Genomic DNA, 20,810 nt, shown 5'->3' with positions numbered 1-20,810 from the left:
CAAACACCCACACTAAAACATGAGAACACGCAAACTCCACATAGATGGCCACAAGCCAGCCAGTGCTTGAGCCGGAACCCTCTTGCTGTGAGGCAAACAATGCTAACCATTCTGGACATGTTATGTTTCCTTTTTTAGTCATAAACACTTTTCATTCATCTCCTTGTCTCCTCGTCCCAGTATATTTTAGTGCTGTTATTTTCCACACATTATTATTCATGTACTGTGTTTCACACTTTTCATCCCTCTAGTTGATTCTCTAGCATCGCATACCAAATTGCGGGTGGTATTATATTTAATACCCTTCATTTGCAGTGTTCTTATTTATGCTCTATTTTTCTCTGCTGGATTCTAATATAATTTGTTGCTGCAGTGGCTCAGTTAAAGTTTCATCTTGTCGTATATATCTAATGGAAGATTACCTGAATGTTGTGCTTTTTCTTCTCCACACTGTCTAGTAACTGAATATGAAAATCTATCTGTTAACTCCTGCTGGGCTAACTTCTCTTCCCTTCCCCCCTGTCTGTGCAGGAGCAGAGCCCCAGCAACGCCACATCCCTGGCTATGATGCAGGAGCCGCAGGAGGTGGTGGAGGAGACGGTCACCATAGAGGAGGACCCCGGCACCCCCACCTCCCACGTCTCAGTGGTCACCTCGGATGACGGCACCACACGGCGCACAGAAACCAAGGTAAGACACAAAGGTGCACCCAGCATATAGGCATAGTGGCACTGATCCTGCAAAGTTATATATATATTTGTTGATTTCTAAGGTGTTTATTGACCAAGTATTTTCATATCATAATGATATTAGGTGCTGGTAGCTGTTAAAAAAGTTCAACTTTAGAATGCTACTAAGCAAAAAGACATATAAAGTTATCTGTGACCTGCAGATAAAACTGATGATTCTTATATAATCTACTGTGCAGAGCTGATATTCAGCCTGGTACTGACTATCACACCTGAGCAGGATACCTCAGAGCAGTTGCCTTGTTGTGGTAAAGAGATCCCATTGAGCTCATTGCTGCAAACCCCCCAAGAGTTCCTTTGATCCATTTCAATATTGCTTCAAATTATGCTTATGGATTACCGCTTCCAAACAGCACGGTACTGTACCTCCTCTCCCAGACTTCCACCCTGAAGAACTCTAAATCCCATAATCCTACAGCCCAAAGTGGTTTCATCTCCCTCTCATGGCTTCATTTATTTGATTATTGTGTTATTATGAGCCAACTCCCCTGGTATTCTCCTACTTTTGTGCTTCTTAAAAGCTCCTTTGTTGATTCGTCCTCTACTGTGTTCCTTTGTTTTTCTGTAAGGATATCTCTTCTAACGTGAAGGTGAGTTGACTTTTATACCAGTATGGCTTTCTACCACCATGCCACCATTTTATGTGTGCCCATACAGGCTACAGCAGCAGTCTGCTTCATCACAAGCCAAATAATGCTCCAGTTTATACTCTACAATACTCCTCAGTTCACTGCTTGTTGCTTTCACCCTCTGGGATGAGACCCATGCTCCTCTTTTCATTTCTTTTGCATGATCTTCTGTCTCTCTCTCTCTTTTTTCATTTATCTTTTAAATTCTCTTACAACATTAGGAGGTACAAAATACCACATCTCAGCGCCAATAACATGTCCCCACATGCAGAAATGTTAAAATACAAAGTGTCTTGAATTGGTAACTATAATCTTGTAATAACATCTATAAATCCCTGTGTTAGGAATATAATTACAATGACTTTTTACTTATTTAGGATTGTTTTTGCCAGCTATAGCCTTGTCATAGCCTGGCTTTTATTTTTTAATTGTATGAATTACCATGCCTTTATACAGTTTGTACATTGGCTCCCCAAAGTAATTTGCTACTGCTTTGAAGACCACAATTCTAAAAAAATCATTTCAAGTGGCATCACTAATCTGCAATTGCTCAAACCAGAATGTCCTCGTCCTGGTGTCAGGTTGGAGTTTTGAAGAATTTCAAGTGTTGAAATTGTGTTTTGGAAGACAGTCTGCATTTCACTTCTAAGTCTGAATTCATCACTCTCTGTGCAAGGAGAAGAATTCCCACCAGAACCCACGCCACATTTCCATTTGAAAAATAATTCAGGTGGGGATTGGAAGCTCTTCCTTTTCTCTTCCACATTTTGAGATATACCCTCAAAGGCGAGCTTGCATTGCAACATTTTGCTTGCAATACGGGATGTAAACGTAGGTAGTGTCAACTGCTGCTTCTGTAGGCTTCCAGAGGAGTGGAGAGCACTGTGTGGAGCTCCTACTCTAGGGACTGTGAAACTGTAATTAAAAAGCCTGGTCTAATCCCTCATCAGGGAGGGCCCATTGCCCTCCAGCCTGTTTACTGCGAGGGGATTGGCCACACACACTCACTCACTCACACTCACACTCACACTCACATGATTTTATGAATTCATACACAGACCTTCTTAGGGATAACACACACAAGCGTATGCAGTAAAACATTACACTAATCAAGGGCTGTGCTGCTGAAGGGAAGAGGAAGGACGCTTCTTTAAAGGGGCCACCGCCCTGCTGGGAGGAGAGATTGGGTGCTCTCTGGAAGTCACTTTGAGGAGAAAAGCAGATTAATGTTTGGGGTGAACTTCTGGTGGTGGCAAATGGATCCAGACCATTTTCAGAGTTTCCCCAAAGAAACCCATCCCCCCTCCTCTTCCTCACTTTCCCTCTGTCTTTTTTGTCCTCTCTGCATCTCCTCTCTCTTACTCACTTTCATGTGCTGTTTTTCACCCTCTCTCTTTTTCTATCTCTCTCGTCATCTTGCAGCAACTCAGTTTTATTTATGTGCTTATCTGTTCTTTTGAACCAAAGTCTTGCCATACTGTCTAATGCTAACACACTCCTTCCCCTTGATGGTTATACCCCATCTGACTGCTGGAAGATGAAACACACAAGCTTCTCCCATCTTCCTGATTTGCAGGCAAAAAAAAGTTTTTTTCCAGTGGTAAACATGTTTCTAGCAGATTTAGTATCAGCAATGTTACAAGTTAGAATACTGGGAAAGGAACAGAAAAACTGGCACCAAAATTGGGCTAATGTATATGAGGGAATGTCAGCACAAAGAGGCTGGACTCACCTTATACACTCAAGTGTGCATTTATTTAGGCGATCAGGGTAAGTTTCAACTGACATATCAAATTTTTCATGTACAATTGGAAAACAACTATAAACGGACTTTCAGTAGCAGATTAACTGCTGGTTCTGTTTATCTTTTCAATCAGTTCAACTCAAAGCGAATTGGCCCGGACCCTGGATGTGTGTATCAGTCCGGGCGCATGTCCGCACTCAATTAGATCCACGTCTGTCCTCCTGTCCCAGCATGTTGTGCTTTCCCTTGGCTACCATCCAGCCCTGTCTTCCTGCTGGCAGGCTCTCTGAATGGAACACCAGTCATGTCGGAGGAAGAGCTCAGTTGGGCCAATAAAAGAAGCGTTCCTCCTCTTTTCCTCTGGATATGAGCTAATGAGAGTGGAGGCAGACCACACAAACAAATAAAAGCACTTTCACTAGCGTGCACACGCTGGGGAGCCAACCTTGAGTAGGTAGGAGTTAGTTTATCAGGTACAGCTGTTGTAAAAAATGAGGTGCCACTGTTGAATAGAACAGAATAAAGAGCAGACGCCTTTTCTATTCAGAGTGCATTACTTTCTTTTATTTCAGACAGACTCTATCGACTTCAGCAAGCAGTCTTTAAAATAGTTACCCCTGCAAAGCAAGAACACTTTGTCCTCTCTCAGATTTTACACAGCTGTATGTAGCTCTAAAGTGTGCATTACAGAGTGAAAAACAACAGGTTGGGTGTACATCCATGCATTATGAAATCTAATGAAGTTTACCGAGAGCTGTACCCACCCGTCTCTTCAACTCTAGGTGACCAAAGTGGTCAAAACCATCACCCGCCGCACCTACCACCCAGTGATGGTGACTGACAACTTGTTAGTGGAGTCCAGGCCAGGCACCCGGACCCCCACCCCGGTCTCCATCTCAACCCCCACCCCATCTGAGACAGAACCAGTAAAGGATGCTGAACCCTGCGTGATGTTTGCTGTGTTCCCCTTTCCCCCCCCGCCTGCCTCCCTGTTTCTCTAACATCGTGTTTAAAAGAGGCTCACATTTAGCCACTTTCTATCATTGCGGAGAAACTAACAATTTCTACTTCCGTCATCCTCACAGGTGCTCTTTAGATGGACTGAAAATGAATCACAGGCGTCACGATCACAGGCTTCTTAAAAATCTGAATTACCACTTCGTCCTCTCCCACTATCCCCCAGCCACCATGTCCATTTAGGCTCTCAATAAAGTGAATTCTGCAGAGGTTGTGAAACCTCTTACAGAGCTGTAAAGCGGACAGTTTGACGCCTGCTGCCTTTCCCTCCATTTTTAACAGTTTGGTAAACAGTTAGGGCCTGTGTCTAACTGCCTGTGGTCGCTTCAAACACTTTTCAGAGCGGCCATGACTTTTCATACACGCAAACATTACAAATCTATAGTATTTCTGAATGTGCTCACATATACTCACACTCTCCACCATTTTAGCAATTCTCTTTTAGCCATGTTTACTCGGCTTAAGCATATTTCAGATGCCCCTTTTTGAAACGCAGGCCCCTCGTCTCCCTCTCACTTCCCCTCGCGCGACTGTTTAACGCCTTGTGAACTTGAGCGTACATCAAAGAGTGTTTTGAAAACAGTGTGATGGCTTCCTTTGCAGCCCCTTGCAAATCGCCTAAAAAGCTGTGTTAGTACAAGGCAGCTGGGCATGTCAAGGTTGGGATGCTGTAGCATTTTCCGTGGTCTCCTCTGAGCTCTGACAGCCAGAACAGAATACAATACAATACGGCGATAAATAAAAGTGTGATAAAATTACCAGATAGGAATTAAAGCATTCTGACATTATTCTCCATGTGAAAGGTTTGGGTTCCCTTGTGATGCTATATCTCTCAGGAAAATCAATACAGCGCATCGAAAAAAATTAAGTCAAAATGTTATTGAATAAATGACTTTTAGTATGCCGACGTTATCTCTTCATGCAGCATATGACATTAAGCCCTGGCCCCAGTAGTCCCCTTGAGGCCCAGAGTTAGCATTAGGACCCTTGATATGAACACCACAACAGCCTAGTTTGCGTTCTTATCACTGAGAATCTAGTGGATGAAAGCGAGCTTGTTATTCCAAGGTCATACATATGCTTTAGGTAATGTGAATCAAGCAAATGAGCTCTTTATTTTTAAGTCGCACAAAGCTAAGGCGGAATGGCATCAGAAACAAACATAAATTACTCATTAATTACTCCGAACATGGTCATGAACCTTGGCGTTCCTGAAATAGGCTTCGTTATGTGGCTCACATTCATGGTGTAATCAGACTAAGGCCAGTGAAGATTTCTCTTCTGTTTGAACCAAGTTAATGAGGATGCCATGTTGAACAACCAATACGCTGTTTGTGCTATAGCTCCTGTGTAGTGTGGGTTAATACTCCGTTGTAGTTTGTTGATATTATTACATGCCTCGCATGCTCACTCCTGATTAAATTCTAAATTATGGCATTGATGGGAAAATAAAGAAAACATATTACAATTAAGATGGCTGGTGTTGAAAATTAAACCTATCAGATGCGGGAATGAGCGGAGCGTTGTTTGTTTTTTTGCCTTTCCCCAAGAAATTCAGGCCGGCGTGCTACGCTCGTCAAGTGGGAACAAACCTCTCTGCAACACCTTGTCAGGCTCAACACGAATTGCATCAGACCTGCACCCCTGCAGATGACGATTAATTTTCATCAACCTCATTAATTTTGGAGATGAATTTATAGCCGTGGACAAAATAGCCAATTATCGGCCACAGCAGAATTCACTGGGCAGCAAATTGGTTTCTGTATGGGCGGAGAGCCCAGGGAAGGGGGGGGGGGGCGGGGGGGGGCTGTCTGCTATTCTCCAGTCAGACAGCTTCAGAGACAGCACAGGAAGTCAAGTTATTTAGCCATAGGATGAAGTGAGTGTGAGAGAGAGATTCATGCAGGTCTGGTTGTCACAGTCCTCCGGCTGCAGAGTGTGATGCTGCCATGCTCCCTTGAGGACAGAGAGGATTCAAGGTCCAGTGGAGCCGTAGCACTGCAAGATGCCTCTGTTACAGCACAATCCAGGGGACTCAGTGTACCAAGACAGTTACTGTGTCTGTGCAGTATTTTGGATTTAGATTTAGCTGGCAGTATTTGCCTTATTATTATAGCATGTGTACTGACTTTTCCACTTTATAATTTAAGGTAACACCAGCTGGTGACAGAGACCTTACAGTTGGATATTGGTCAGCTGTATCCACCTCCACTGCAACAGAGGTTCCTCCCTGAGTGCAGCCACTATATGATTTTGTTCGCAGATTTTAAATAATGGATTGATAATGTGGAAATAAGTCCCAACCAATTTCAAAATCAAAAACACCTCTATTTGCTTCAATCTTTAGGAACCCTTTGTTTTTTTTTTGACATCATAGCAGCACTACTACCAAATGCTTTTGGTATAGTACCCTTAGAACCAGTATGTAAGCTGTACGGACATGTATCTAGCCCCTAGATCTGTTTTGCGTTTTCACCGCTGACAGTACTCTTACAGGCGATGCAGCAGAACATCTTAACCTCATTGACTGTCCACAGAACAGTGTGTTTGCCAACTTTTTCATAATAAAAAGAACAGGCTGGAAAGTTTACAGTGTCTGTCGCATCAAAGGCATTAAAAATAGTAATAATCCTGACTGAGGTGTTAGCTGTGACTTTTAGTATTGGATCAGTGTGCTAGGAAACCTCAACAGAGTGGCGACGGAACAACGGGAAGGAATGGAACTGTTCTACCGGTACCATCTACTACATATATGACAATGGAACAATGGAATGGAAACACAAAAATAACCTTTCTAATAGTAACAAACTGAACTAATAAAGGACTGCGTGGTGGGAACGAGACTTATGATGCACTATATTTCTCTCAGGGTTAAAAAATTTTGTAAAACTAAACTGAAAAGTTGGATTGAATTGACAAGTGGATGAGTTTTCCGCTGCATTAGATTTGAAATGCATGTTTTAATCTGGACACCAGAGATCAAAGTTCTGACTTATTTTTCAGATATATCCAGTTTGTCTGCCTCCCCTCACCGTGTGACACTCTAACATAGTGTCCTTATAGGACAAATGTCTTTGTGTAGCGGACATCATGGTCCACGTCAGTTGGATCTAAACAGGCTTGCTGTAATATCTTCCTGTCATGTGATGCCACACTGTCTGACAGGTGCATCTGCTTCCCTCTACAGGTAACTAAGATGGTGAAGACTGTGACCACACGGACGGTGCGTCAGGTGCCGCTGGGCCCCGATGGCTTGCCCCTGCCAGAAGGCTCATCCCCACTAGGCAGCTACACCGACTCCATTGACCGGCGCTACCTGAAGAATGGAGGCGACCGCTTTATCACGCCTCAAGCAACCTCTACCCTGACACGCTCCTACAACAACTCCTACAACGATTCATATGGTGAAACACCCGAGAGCCAGTACGTTCGCCACTACGGCCTACACGATGGCTATGCCGATTTGACAGACAACTATGGCAGCCTGTCACGTGGCGTCAACTTCCGGCCGCCACGCTACCCCTACCTGCCCAACAGCTACCGGCCAGAGAACAGCTACACGCTGCCTATTCGCAAGGATGACTACGGCCATGTGGCCCAGCCCCAGGTGCCTATGGGTAGCAGCACTGTGGATCTGAACCGCTCACAGCCTGAGCGCTTCCAGCCCGAGCCATATGGCCTGGAGGATGATCGCCGCAGCTTGGGTCCCGAAGAGGAGGAGCCATACGAGCTGGAGCCCGACTACTCCACTGCCAATCGCCGCACCCTGCAGGGGGCCAATAGGGGTCGCACCCACCGGGAACCTCTTCGTGATGTTCCCCGAATCAGGTGAGGATAAATGTTTAGAGAGTGGAGATTTGCTTTTCTACCTTGGAACAAGGATATTACACAGATAATTCTGCATAACAGTTGCTTTTATACATCAGTTCCTGGTATTAATACTTAAAAACTTGACAGATTGTGTTGTGATTCAGCCTACCGGAGCTTGCAGGAGATAATGGTTTTGGGAAAGTGTGCAAGTTCATACAGTATACATGTTATTCTTTTTACATGGACAGCAAGTTCTTGTTCATATGCATGAGCACAGGCTCAGTCTTGACATGAGAGAAGATCATCCTGTTAAGATAAGAGAGAATAAAGAATACTTGTCTTGCTCTCGCCATAAAAAAGACTACATTACGCCATGCACAAGTAAACAGATGTCTCTTCTCCTTGAGCAACTTGCTTGAGAAAGGAAGCGAGAAAAAAATAAGTCTTTGATTGCCATTTTCCTGCAAATGGATGGCAAACAAGTGTTTGTGTCAGAGGTAAAGAGGCGGGAATGATTTGAGACGTGAGCACCGAGGATGAAGGCAGAGTGGGAGAGGATGGGAGGCTTTTGTCAGTCATCTTTCAAAGCCGTTATTGAGCAACCTTTGTTGAGAGGAGTATAACCCCTGGCTCCAGCCGAAAGAAAAAAGAAAGCATGTTGGCCTCCAACAATAAGATCCCAAAATGGACTCTTGTGTCCTAATAGTTTCCAATCATTTCATTGCTGCCCAAAGAGAGGCCCAGAAACAAAAAAAAAGTCCACCCTAAAGTAAATTGAAGCAGGGTTTTGAAGTTGGGTTTTGAGTAGTGATCTTTGGCAAATGGATGTTTTTAAGATCTCTGCACTTTTGTTTCAGTCTGAGGGCAAAATGTTTGGGCCAGAAGCCAGATCTAAGGGAATAGAGCAAGAGCGCGAGGGGCAGGAACAAGCAAGACAGGAAAGATTGTGTATCTGTGTGTGTGCTTTTTGTCCCGATCAAAGGTGACGCTGAATCTATGTTTGCCGGCTTCTTGACAGCGCACAAGTTTTGCTTTGTGACCCTTCTTAATTAAGCTTATGTACACACATATTCGTGCATTCACACCTGGCTGGGTTTAAAAAAGCTCTGGATTGATGTGCATGTGGAGAAAAGCAGATGCCTAATCAGACCCTCTGTCTTTACACACCTTTGACTTACACACACAGTATCTCTCACTCTCTCTTACACACACACACACTCAATAAAAATCCACATCTTCAGAAAATGAGTCACTCCCCCATCCGCCTAGTGAGAGGCGCTTGCTGTGACAGGCAATTTGTAGCCTGCCTTACATGTGTCACAACATAGCCCTAACAGCCGCATACACCCCTTCAGACACACACACACACACACACACAAACAAACACTGACAACTGCTAACGTGAATCCCCAAACACAAACACACATGTTTGAAGCCACTCTTGACTGACTGCTGCCTGGCTAATTGCAGCAGAAAATAAATGTCAAATATTTCTTTCTCTCTTACCTCCTTCGTCTCTTCTAAATCAACTGACATCAAAACATCAGCATACTGTAAGCGTTCTTTTTTTCTCTCTCTCTCTCTCAGTAACAGTGACAATCAGCCCTCCCAGAGTGCCCAGGCTCTCCTGTGCACTCACACTGCGATTAGTATTCTTCCAAGAGGGAAGCGGCGACTCCAAAGTGCTGTAATGAATCTGGGAATTAAAGCGGTTTAATTACAGCTTATCATTGCATTGCAAGCCCTCAATTATGCTCCGACAAAAATGAAGACGTTTAGTACTAAAACGACTTCCTGCATCGGCGCCAAGCACTCATTTTGTCACTGCTGTGGAGTCCATCATGTGTTGAGAATGATGATGTACATTTTGTGCTGGAGCAAGCCTCGCACGTATGTTCACGTATCTCTAATGTACACATGGGTGACAAATTAAGGGAACAAGCTGAATAAATAACGGGGACACATGAATGCGCAGGCTTCCATATAGGTCACGAGGGGTCACTGCAGGGTTTCATCAGTATGAAAATGATGTGACTAATATGCTTTGGGAATGTGTAACATAGGGCTCCCCACCAAAACACCTAATGAAGGAATATCTTTCAGTCACATTTTTTGTTTTTTCTCCTTTTTTATCTCTTATTTTTTAGGAAGAATTGTGCATGAAATTGTAATGAAATACACATTTATATGTCATATATTGCTCTGCTTTTTTCTGCTTTGGTGGAGGCTTGTTTTTTTGGCATACTTAGGATTGGGCAATATGATGGTATTTAAGTGCGACAGTATAAATGAGTCCAGTGGTAGAGATTTGGCGATACTGTTGGTGCGTTTCGCATCACATACTTCTTTTTACGTTTAGTATGCACTGAGGCTGTCCTTTACAAGTACATAGTGTTGTATGCAGTATGCACACAATCGGAACATACTACTTCTTCATAACATTACGCCCTGAACTTGAACACCCTGAATTAAACTTTGTTCAATTAATGAATATTCCTGTTATTACTATACAGCTGATCACCAGTCACTTTAATACTGTCATCCGTCATTGTGTCAGTCAGCCGTCAATCAGCTGTCATGCTGTCATCTGTTTGCGTCTCAAACGATGTGACGTAGCTTCCACTGAGCAGAGGACTGTGCATCAGACAAGTCAGAAGCATTCAGGCTTGCATACTGCAAAATGCAAGCCAATGTAATATGACATCCTGGTATTTTTTGGCATATTGCATTTGACATACTATGTATTGGGACATACTAAATCTTTTTCTGTTATACTGAATAGTTTGGTGGTAATATGGGTACAGGAACACAGAGATTCCACAGCAGGACCCATTGGGAGAAGGCTGTGTAGCAAATCAGAGCGGGATTCTCATGTGATCTCATGATTGTCGTGTGATATCCCAAATTCAGCTGCCTCGCAGGGAAATGTGACGTTGGCAGACATGGAGGAAGAGAGTGAATTTGTAAATACAGAAACCTGTAATACTTGAAATTAGGGCTGCCTGATATATCGCGATGTGCACATGTGAGATAGTCACATCGCAGGGCATGCAATGTTTTCTCTTTTTTAGAACATGTAAACTTTTGTATTGCTTCAGAAAAGCAGCTCTGAAGAAAGCTCTTTGCTCCACTCTGTTTGCCTCTCTCAGTACTCAGCAGCCCCTCCCCCTCTCATGCACACACTGCAGTCACACACTGAAAATGAGCAACATGCAACAGGGAGAAACGGTAAAGGAGGATGTATGCCTAGTACACACCACACGACTTTTCTGCCCGTTCTGAAAGTCACTACGTCACATTACACGATTGTGGACTCATAAAATCATGCCCTGACTTGGCCGACAGACATGACACACTACACGATGGTACACATCAATTATCCCCGGTCATCTTTCAAGGCGTGTGTGATGTCATCGGGTTATTCTTGTCCTGTTTTTATTACTTTTACTATTATTTCAGTCACTGTGTCTGTTCATGTGCCAGCCGAAATGTTGTTGGAGTCACCTAAAAAGCGCCAGCAGACAGCAGGAGTTCCATTTGAAGTACCGTACGCAAACATACAAGTCACTGAATCCTCCACAACAAGTTCCTACAAATATTTCACAATAAAAGCCTATTTAGAAAATGGAGGGATTCGCTCAGCCGAGGTTATAAGGGGCTTTTAATTTGAAACAAATTCAGGAAGTGTTGAGTTTGAAATGATGGCGCGATGCATTAACCTTATAAAGACAACGGGAGCGGATAAAAAGTAAAAATATAGAGGGATACAGAGGGATTAATAAATAACGGATCGTCTATAATGTAGTCTGTTTCAAATGAAGCTGGTAGCCTCTGCAGTTGTGTTGAGTAAAAGCCTCGCCACTATTTTTTAATTTTCCATAAAAAAATGGCAATGTCAGTTTTTTCCAATATCATGCAGCCCTACTTGAAATTTTTGTTCTCAGGAACCTTGAAGCTCCATGTTCCATAAAAAAAAAATTACACATGCTGCAATAGAAGATTTGTGGCTGCATCGCCCAAGTTTTACTTCATCTTGAATCGGCTTGTTTTACAAACTTTTGTCATTGGTCAGCATTGATTTTGTTTGGTATAGGAAGCACTTACAAAAAGTGTCACATCAAACATTGATAGCCTAGTATTTCCCTTAACAGTATCTTAGTGCAGCAAGAGAAAGCAGGAATGCAACTAGTGAATGGAGAGATGGGCATCTCTTTTCCCTTTATCATTACCTTTGCTCGGGTTTTGTAGATAATGGCCCCCCTCTGTCTGGATGTGAGTGCATCTTACTCCATTTTCCCCCAACCCAACCCATTCTCTGTGTGTGTGTGTGTGTGTGTGTGTGTGTGTGTGTGTGTGACAGTGTGTGTCCTCATGCCAGCGTGATTAATAGCTGCTTTTGAACTCTGCCAGACTACAGGGGCATCTTTAAGCCAGTCTCTAATGGCTCATCTCTCCTTGGGCGACCCACTCCGCTGCACCTGCCCACCTGCATACAGGGGTCACCACACACACACACACACACACATATATATATATATATATATGTATACACACACACACACACACACATGCATGCCCACATTCACTCATCCTTTAATTGAGGAGGGTGTGTGTGTGTGTGTGGGGGGGGTTCTCATTCTAATCCAGCGGTGTCTGTAGGGTATGGTTTGTAGAAGTGATCCGGCTCCCTCCCCTCCTCCTTCACGATCCTGCTTTTAGTAAGAGCCAGATACTCTGTTTAATATTAAACTTCCCCTCTGTCACGTTTGAGGTTTCTCAGCAGCATCCCCTAAACTATAGAAGAAGCTTGTGAGTGATGTTACTGTCCTTTAACTGAATGAAAATGAGCAGTGGTGGTAGTGGATTATGCCATCAAAACAGTGGAAAATTAGAAAGTGGCAAGACATCAACACTTCAGCTTTGCTGTTTTTTTTCTCTCTCATCTTTCTTCTCTGTCCCGCAAAGACTCTTGTGCATCATAAAACAATTATTGCCCATAATTCAAAATGAGCAATCTGTTTGGCAGGAGCAGTCAGTGAAAAGCTCATAAACGCTGCGGAGATGTAATGTGTACATATGAGATGCAAACATCTTCTTCTGAGCGTCTAATCCCTTTCAGTTGATCTCCTTTCATGAGCCTGCTGAAGGAGAGGGTCAGGCACGGCCGCAATTGAAGGATGATGAAAGTAATTGACAGAAGATGAAGGGAAGGAAGAATAGCGAGGATGCGACAAAGTCCAAATGAATAAATGAGTGCTGAAGTTGGCCAACATACATACATGTCCTATCTACTGTTTATCTTTTATTCTATTCTTTGCATCATAGTACTAAATGAACACATGCACTCATCTGTAGATGAGCAGACAGATACACAGGAATAGTCTGGACATTTAGCAGCTCGATTAACATGAGGAGAGTGATCTGCTGTAATCATGCTCAGAGCATCGCGTCTGGCGGTGGAGAGCCCTTTCACATCCTGTGAATACACCCCTCCCTGTACACACAATGGCGCCAATTTAAATGCAAATCCTGACATTCCCATCACTCAGCCTCACGACGCCTGCTTTACCAAAAGCCCCGCCGCATCGGCCCAGATCTAAATGAGCCACGATCTGCACAACTGTACATCTCATCTGTGTGTTGAAGTGTGCATGTGTGAGAGAAAGTGTGCGAGACACACAGTGTGACATAATGAGAGAGAAAGTCAAAAAGATAGAGAGATGCATGAAAGAGATGGTGGTTATGTACGCAGCTCTGTGCAACGGTGATGATGCTGAAATTGTGGACTGCCCTTTCTTTAGGAGGGCTATTCTTGTCTGCTTGCCTTGTCATGTTCAATATCCCGCAGCAATCGAGAGCTGGTTGATGGCCTCCGAGTGTGGGAGTGTGTGTTTATATCTCGTGTACGCAAGGAAGCATTTAGTAACCGCCAGCACGTGCACACAAACTCACAAATTTCCCTCTTTTTCCGTGCAGTCTGTCATGCAGCACAGAGCTGTCGCCAAACCTCAGAGCTGCAGCCATCCTCCAAATGATGTGCTGTAATCAGGCTTGATTGGCCCCTCCTTCCAAATTATGGTTACAGGCTGACTATGGAGGTTTGTGGCTTTCTGACATGTTCCACAAAGCTGGAAAAGCTACTTTTAAAAGGCGAATATACAGTAATGATACATCAGATCGACTCCAGTTAAGGTTTGCTGCTTTTAGTTATATGTTTTGTCTGTATTGTCTGGAGGAACACCTGTTTGAAACGACATCCAGAGTCACAGCTGTTCTTGACATGTGTCCATGGCACCCAGAGCTTGTCTGTCAAAGTTTGGCATTGAGCAACGTGGCTCTTTGAACTTGGAGCATTTGGACGCAGGGCCGTATTCAGCTCTATTAATCCTCTTTCCATCCATCTGAATAGGGGATTTAGTATCTCGTTACACCGCTTGGGCAGGAGTTTCTTTCCCAGTTCATTTTGTATCGATTTCCCAGGCAGTAAAATGCACAAAGTCGTGCCATAAAAGCCAATATGTTACTGCAAGGTTTGTATAAAAGAAAAATCAACAGAGGAATACACCAGAGCCGAGGCGAGATAGCATACAAAGCCCCCCTCCCCCTTTCTTCCCCAGCATGCCTGGGAAGAACTGTAAAAACACATAATTAACATAAAACTCATTAAAATTAGAGCTCGGTCTGGAATTCCCTGCCAACCGCTGGCGTTGGCCACCATTTTGTTGCACCACCAACCACCATACATCAAAGATGGTGAGAGGAGACCAGCTGGATTATGTAACGAGGATAAACAAGTCTCAAGCTGTGGGGTGGGTGGGGGGATGATAAAGGCTGTGCATAAGTACACAGCCCTAATTAAATTCCTCTACCCATGTCATAACTTTTCCTACCATTTTACCATCATTTTAGACAACTCAGTGGTATGTGTTCAAAAAGAATTTTTGTGGAACAAGTTTCAAAAATATTCCTCGCAACTCTTCTGCCAGTGTAAAATGTGACTCCCCCGACTCCATCCTGAGAGTTGGCCCAACAAGTGAAAAATCATTACTTTGATTAAAGAGCCTTAAGTAAAATAAGTAACCAGCACTATTTCAAGTAGGAAGAAATGATCTGTCATTGGAATTGAATGCTTATATTTCCGCCCATGTTCCGATAGAATTTGTGTCTTTGGAGTAAAGAACCTTAGAGAACAAAGTGTAGATCGTAGACTCTGAGAGGCTTGAGATTTATTGACAGGAACCCCTTACAAACCCTCAAAAAGCAACTCTCCTCTTCCTTCCCCAGAGGACAACACTTATTTCTGTCACTGTAAATGGGTCGAGCTCAATGTAATTCTCCAGCCCGAACAGTAGTAATGCTAATGAGGCTAATGCTAGCAGAGAAGTCCCAGTGAGATGGCTATTAACATTTTTGCAACTGCATGCTTGTGTTCGGCACTGTGAGTACAGGGAGCCCCGGGGGCATCATAGGGGCTCATAGTCCTCCCTGGGGGGACAGCACAGCTCTTTTCTCTATTCCCTGGAGGAGAAGACATCAAATCTCTTCTCTACTCTGTATGGTGACATCCTAAAAAAAAAACTTCACAAGACTTTCCTTCAAAGCTTTTTCTTTGGTGTTGCCTTTGTCTCTGTTTCTTTGTGAACTGCCTGGTTTTTCTTTGTGCAATCTTTTCCTGTCTCTCAATCACTCTCTCTAAGACTTTATGTTTGTTGATGTCTGACATGTTTGCTGCTACCACCTGACAGGAGGAATAATAAGTGGAACGTTGCTTACCGTATCACTCTTATTGCAGGGAATTGCCACCACAGTCCCTCTGACAGACCTGTTAATAACAGATCCAAACCACAGATCACCATGTCTCCCCTCCACTATCTGTCCTGCACTCCTTCCTTTTTCCCCTCCATTGCCCACATCTTCTCACCTCTCACTCACTCTGTCCTCTGCTTTCCCTTTCTCCCCTCATTAGTCAGTGGCTCTCACCTCAGCTGGCCTTTTTTCAAAGTCTTTCCCCCGGCTGCCTAATTCTTCTCTTAGACAAATCTGTCTGAGTCACCCTCCATTTACCTCGTCCGTCTCCCTTGTCCTCACCGTCCTCTCTTCTTTCGTCTTCCAGAGGGTACCCAGATGAAGCCATTGAGGCAGAGCTGATCGATGAGCGCCACCCCTATATCCATGGCATGTATTCAGCGCCACTGGCCCAGCCGGAGAGGGGGAGCATGGCCAGTCTGGATCGCATGGGTGGCCGGCGCTCACCATCCATTGACAGCATCCGCAAGGACCCACGCTGGCGTGACCCAGACCTCCCTGAGGTCATCGCCATGCTGGGCCACCCTATTGACCCAGTCAAGTCCAACGCAGCTGCCTACCTGCAGCACCTGTGCTACGAAAACGACAAGATCAAGAAGGATGTGCGTCAGCTGAAGGGGATTCCTGTTCTGGTGGGGCTTCTGGACCACCCCAAATCTGAAGTCCACCGCAAGGCTTGTGGTGCCCTACGTAACATCTCCTACGGCAAGGACAATGACAACAAGGTGGCCATCAAGAATTGTGATGGCATCCCAGCTCTTGTCCGCCTGCTGAGGAAGACAAATGACATGGAAGTTCGAGAACTCATCACCGGTAAGAAAAAACATTTCCATTTTTAACACTTGAAATAATGAGATGAGATTCAACCAAAGTGACACAAGAAGTAGTAACATTGTCTTTATGAATCCAATAATCAATCCAAGCAGATGTCGGTTAACTTCTCGTTGAGTCACTTTACTCTTAGTCACAACCTGGAAGAGCATTTTCTGAACGTAGCAGTAACAAACTCTTTATGTCGGGAGATGAAATAGTACAGTTGGTGTTTCACTGCAATGTATCCTCATACAAAGGTTCACATGACATCTTACAAAAACACACATACAAACAATTGGTATGATATCTAACAAATTAGTGCCCCATTTATGGCGTGGTCATGTTATGTACTTAATGTGAAGTTATGTATGAAACGCAAAGTTATGTAGGTTAGATTAGTTAGATTTAGGAAAAGAAAGAAGGCTGGGCATTGTCATGTTACATACTTACGATAAGGTTAATGTATTTAATGAAAGTTACATAGGTTAGGTTTGAGAAAGTAAACATGGTGATGACGTACCGTAAAATAACTCACTTAGTTTTACGTAGGAGGAAAGTCCTGTGTTTGTTTGACTCATCCACCACCCCAACCTGCCCCCTTACACAAAGTTTCCTTCTATTTACCATTTCTTTTTTTTCCCTCTCCTGTCAGCGTGCATTACTTTTCATAGTTATATGTACAAACAGTGCATGACAACAGCCTGTGCACTGCAAAGTGTGGCTTGGCAATATTTACTGTTTATCGTCTTGGGCTTGTGTCGTGACAGTGTGATCATATCATAAAAATCGTTTTACATATATGAGAGGTTGATGTGTCATATTTATGTGTGTAATTATGCCTGCATTTTCCATGTTCTATGTCAGAAAAATGTTCTACTTTTATTTCATTTGCCTCAATTACATCAGCCAGTTCTACTGTAAAGCTTGCAGTCAGAGCATTTTATGAAACCTCACATACATCCTTTTTTTCCTTCAAACTACTTAAAAAAAGATCTGTCACATGGATGAAATTATTTGAAATAAGTGCTTTGGATATGTCTGATTGCATTCCTCAAGTCAGACATCATTTTCAATTGCTCTGCAATAGGTAAGATTCTTATATTATGCAAAAACCACCTGCCTAGCACTGTTGCAGCCAAGCCTGTTGGCTGTCTCCTTCACTAACTGTAGGATTCCTCCTTCTGTCTGCCTAATTAGTCTCAACTCTCTTTCACGTACAGTAAGTATAAAAGTGCTGCTTTGAAGCCTTTTAAGCTGATATGATAGTACCTTAGTATGCCAGTCCTTTCCAATCACTCGCTGCATACCTCCCATCACTTAAATATTCCATCCAGGAATATACAGAGTTGGCTGCCATAATCCCCATACTCTGCATAGTAATACAGGGCTGAGTCATACTATATTAAGAAGCTGAGTTTTTTTGTGTGTTTTTCACACATCACTATTCTTTGCAGCAGTATTCTCAGTGCACTATTTTCTCATCTCAGACCCCTTACATTATTTGATACGTTTGTGCCCCAGGCATCCATGTGGAAAGATACGGTACTTGCTAAATTAGCACTAAATTGCGTAACTCCCCATATACTAGTGAGGGAGATAACTAATTACAGTATTCAAAACTGTAATTAGTCATTCTTTTAATTCTAGTCAAGACATATTTTTAAGTAAGTTGTCTTGGAGATGGCTTTTCTTACCATTTGTAAAAAAGTGAAATTTTAATTAGCTAATTGGTCAGTCATGGAGCCATTTTTCTTTACTGAAGGGTCACAAGGGTCAAAGTTACAGTCAAATTTTGGGACAAACATTGTGATATTTGATTATTTTAGTTATATTACACTGTACTGACAGCAGGAAGAGAAAATGGAAAGAATCTCTACAGAGAAGCAAATGGCACATGAACATTGATTCTAGAAGAAAAAGCTATTAGCTGCATTGTGTAATGAAATATGTCTTAATTCCTTTAAGAGGAGCTATTGATTCAAACTGTGTGATCGGGTTTCTTCTCCTTGACCTGGTAAATGTCAACTGGGGAATACAGTGGTGTGTGTGTGTGTGTGTGTGTGTGTGTGTGTGTGTGTGTGGGTGACTGTGTGTATGTGTCTTTCCCAGTGCTCACAGCTAATCCCCAACATGATTGGTTTGACCTGACACACTTTGGCTGGTATGCACGCATTGGCATCTGAGAAGGGGCTTTTGTTTTCAGTGCACAAGTGCGGAAAATGAGAACCACTTGACCTTTGTGAAGTAGCCGCCAAGTGTAAAATACTATATGTGTAGCATGCTAAGACATGAAAGGGGTTACTTTTTAGTTACTTTTACAGTCTAGAAGAGTTTTCAAGCTGGCTTTTGGCAGCTGTCTGTGGTTTTAAGCTGAATGTGATGTTTGAAGATCTGCGAGGCCGTGGCCCTAAAGAGGGAATATCAGTATTGACGGCTTCAATCCAGAGGTATTGACAGTGATACCAGTCCTTTAAAAAACATGCTTGTTGAACTGTAGTGTGCATGCATACGTAAGTGTGAGTGTGTGTGTGTGTGTGTGTGTGTGTGTGTAAGTTTCCTTTGCTGTGACAGAGATGTCGCGGTGAGCGATGACTGTGCCGCAGCAGAAATGATTGCCTTTACAGCACCGTGTTGCTCCCCATCGTAGCTAAAAATAACCCTGCACCACAAGACAAGGAGGACAGAATGGAGGGAGGCTTTTTTATTTTTTCTCTTTTTTTTCCCTCTCACTCATTATCCACCCTCCCTTGCTCAGTCTAATTTTTTCTCTCCTTCATTCATTATCTACTCTGTTTTTCTCCCTCTCCATCCTCTCCCTCTCTCTTTCTTTCTCTCTCTCTCTCTGTCTCTCCAGCTTTAGGTTTCCATTGCCAGTGCTCTGGCCCCAGTGAAAACAGGCCAGTCACAATGCAAGCTCAGCTTACAGCCTCAGGCCATGTGGCTGGAATTGGCCGTGTTTTTCTACAATTAAATATGGGTTTTAAATATAGGCCCCTTTTCTTAGTCCATGTGTTTTAAGAGTTTGCCGTTGGAGTTTGTGCTGTCCCTGTAAAACCACAGAGAGCTCTGTTTTCTGTGGGGGAAGGCGGGTGACGTGGAAGGAACCAAAATGGTTTTCATTTTCCAACACACAAGACAGACAGACCAGTCGTTCATATTTTTAGAGCTTTGTACCGTTCAGAGTAACTCTATTTTCCCTCCCGGTAGGCTCTGGGCTGTTTGTGCCCTCCAGCAATTCCCTCTCTGGAAATGTAGATTATTAGGCGGATTTGTCTCCTGTTTTTTCCTGCAGGAGACGTCTGAGTCTTGTGGATTGACACTCAGGCAGGTGCTTGCAGCTTGCCTTTGTCGTTTGGATGAAAAATGCATATAGAGCAAGTTGGCAGGCCTTTAAGCTATGAGAGAGATAATGTCTAGACATGTGTATATCTGTGCCAAGAGTTAGTGGAGTTTTTTTGTCTGATTTCAAAATAACATACACAGCACTATTTACAGGATGTTTCCATCTGAAGCACCTCAACATTTTTCTATGTGCATTTGAGTTTTAACTCTGAACTCCTCAGAGAATGAAATGGCAGTGTTAAAGCAACCAGTAAACAATAGTTTTTAACAATTTTTTCAGTGTTTTTAAAGGTTTCCATCTTACTGAAAATCCTCTTAAAGATTTTGACTACTTGGGGGCAGAAAAATGAGCTGTAAACGCAGCATTGTCATTATTACCAGATAAAGTTGCAATCACAAATGTATTGCCTATTTACACAAGCAGCGGATACCGGACAGAACAACATTAGCATTCATTCTGAGTCCCCTTGTCACTCTGTTTTTGCACTTCACCAATTCTTGAGAAACATTTTTCACCTCTTTAGCTGCAATATGCTCCACTACATTCACCAGCTAGTGTCTAACTTTGTCTGTTTGGTGCAGAGCAGGTAGTGTACAGTGGCTTTATCAGAGCTCGTCTATAAATAGCTACCTGCTGCAGCTGGTAACAGGCTGGTTGGGAGCCGTTAGAATGAAAGAGTAAATAAATAGATGAATGAAACCAGGGGATCGGCAACCTTTGTAATTATAATCATTTGGGAGATGAGTATTGTATTTAGTTTGAATGTAAGATTGTAATGTAGGCAAAATAAATTCTAGAAAAGGATATTTACCATAGTATTATTTAAGCCGCCAATGATTTTTTTATTACAATCAGATAAACCAAAAGTTACTTTAAACTAGCTTTTTTGAGAATGTCCT

At 43.1% G+C, this 20,810-nt stretch overlaps 1 protein-coding gene across 16 annotated transcripts in view; it reads left to right on the top strand.

Moving 5' to 3' along the window:
* Nucleotides 1–20,810, top strand: part of arvcfb (ARVCF delta catenin family member b) — a 262,549-nt gene that overhangs the window by 171,501 nt on the left and 70,238 nt on the right. For 9 of the 16 annotated variants that reach the window (XM_033618562.2, XM_078170901.1, XM_033618558.2 and 6 more), the window contains 4 exons: nt 532–690; nt 1,319–1,339; nt 7,327–7,967; nt 16,063–16,568. In XM_033618562.2, the coding sequence (XP_033474453.1) occupies nt 565–690; nt 1,319–1,339; nt 7,327–7,967; nt 16,063–16,568 (1,294 nt within the window). In that variant the 5' untranslated portion in view covers nt 532–564. The remainder of the gene's footprint in view (nt 1–531; nt 691–1,318; nt 1,340–7,326; nt 7,968–16,062; nt 16,569–20,810) is intronic. The other 7 variants (XM_078170905.1, XM_078170903.1, XM_033618556.2 and 4 more) reach the window with 1 other exon arrangement.

Source organism: Epinephelus lanceolatus, chromosome 9 (assembly GCF_041903045.1).
Source record: "Epinephelus lanceolatus isolate andai-2023 chromosome 9, ASM4190304v1, whole genome shotgun sequence".
NCBI classification, from domain to species: domain Eukaryota; kingdom Metazoa; phylum Chordata; class Actinopteri; order Perciformes; family Serranidae; genus Epinephelus; species Epinephelus lanceolatus.
Note: the sequence above shows the minus strand (reverse complement) of the source record. Positions and strands in the feature narration are given on the sequence as shown.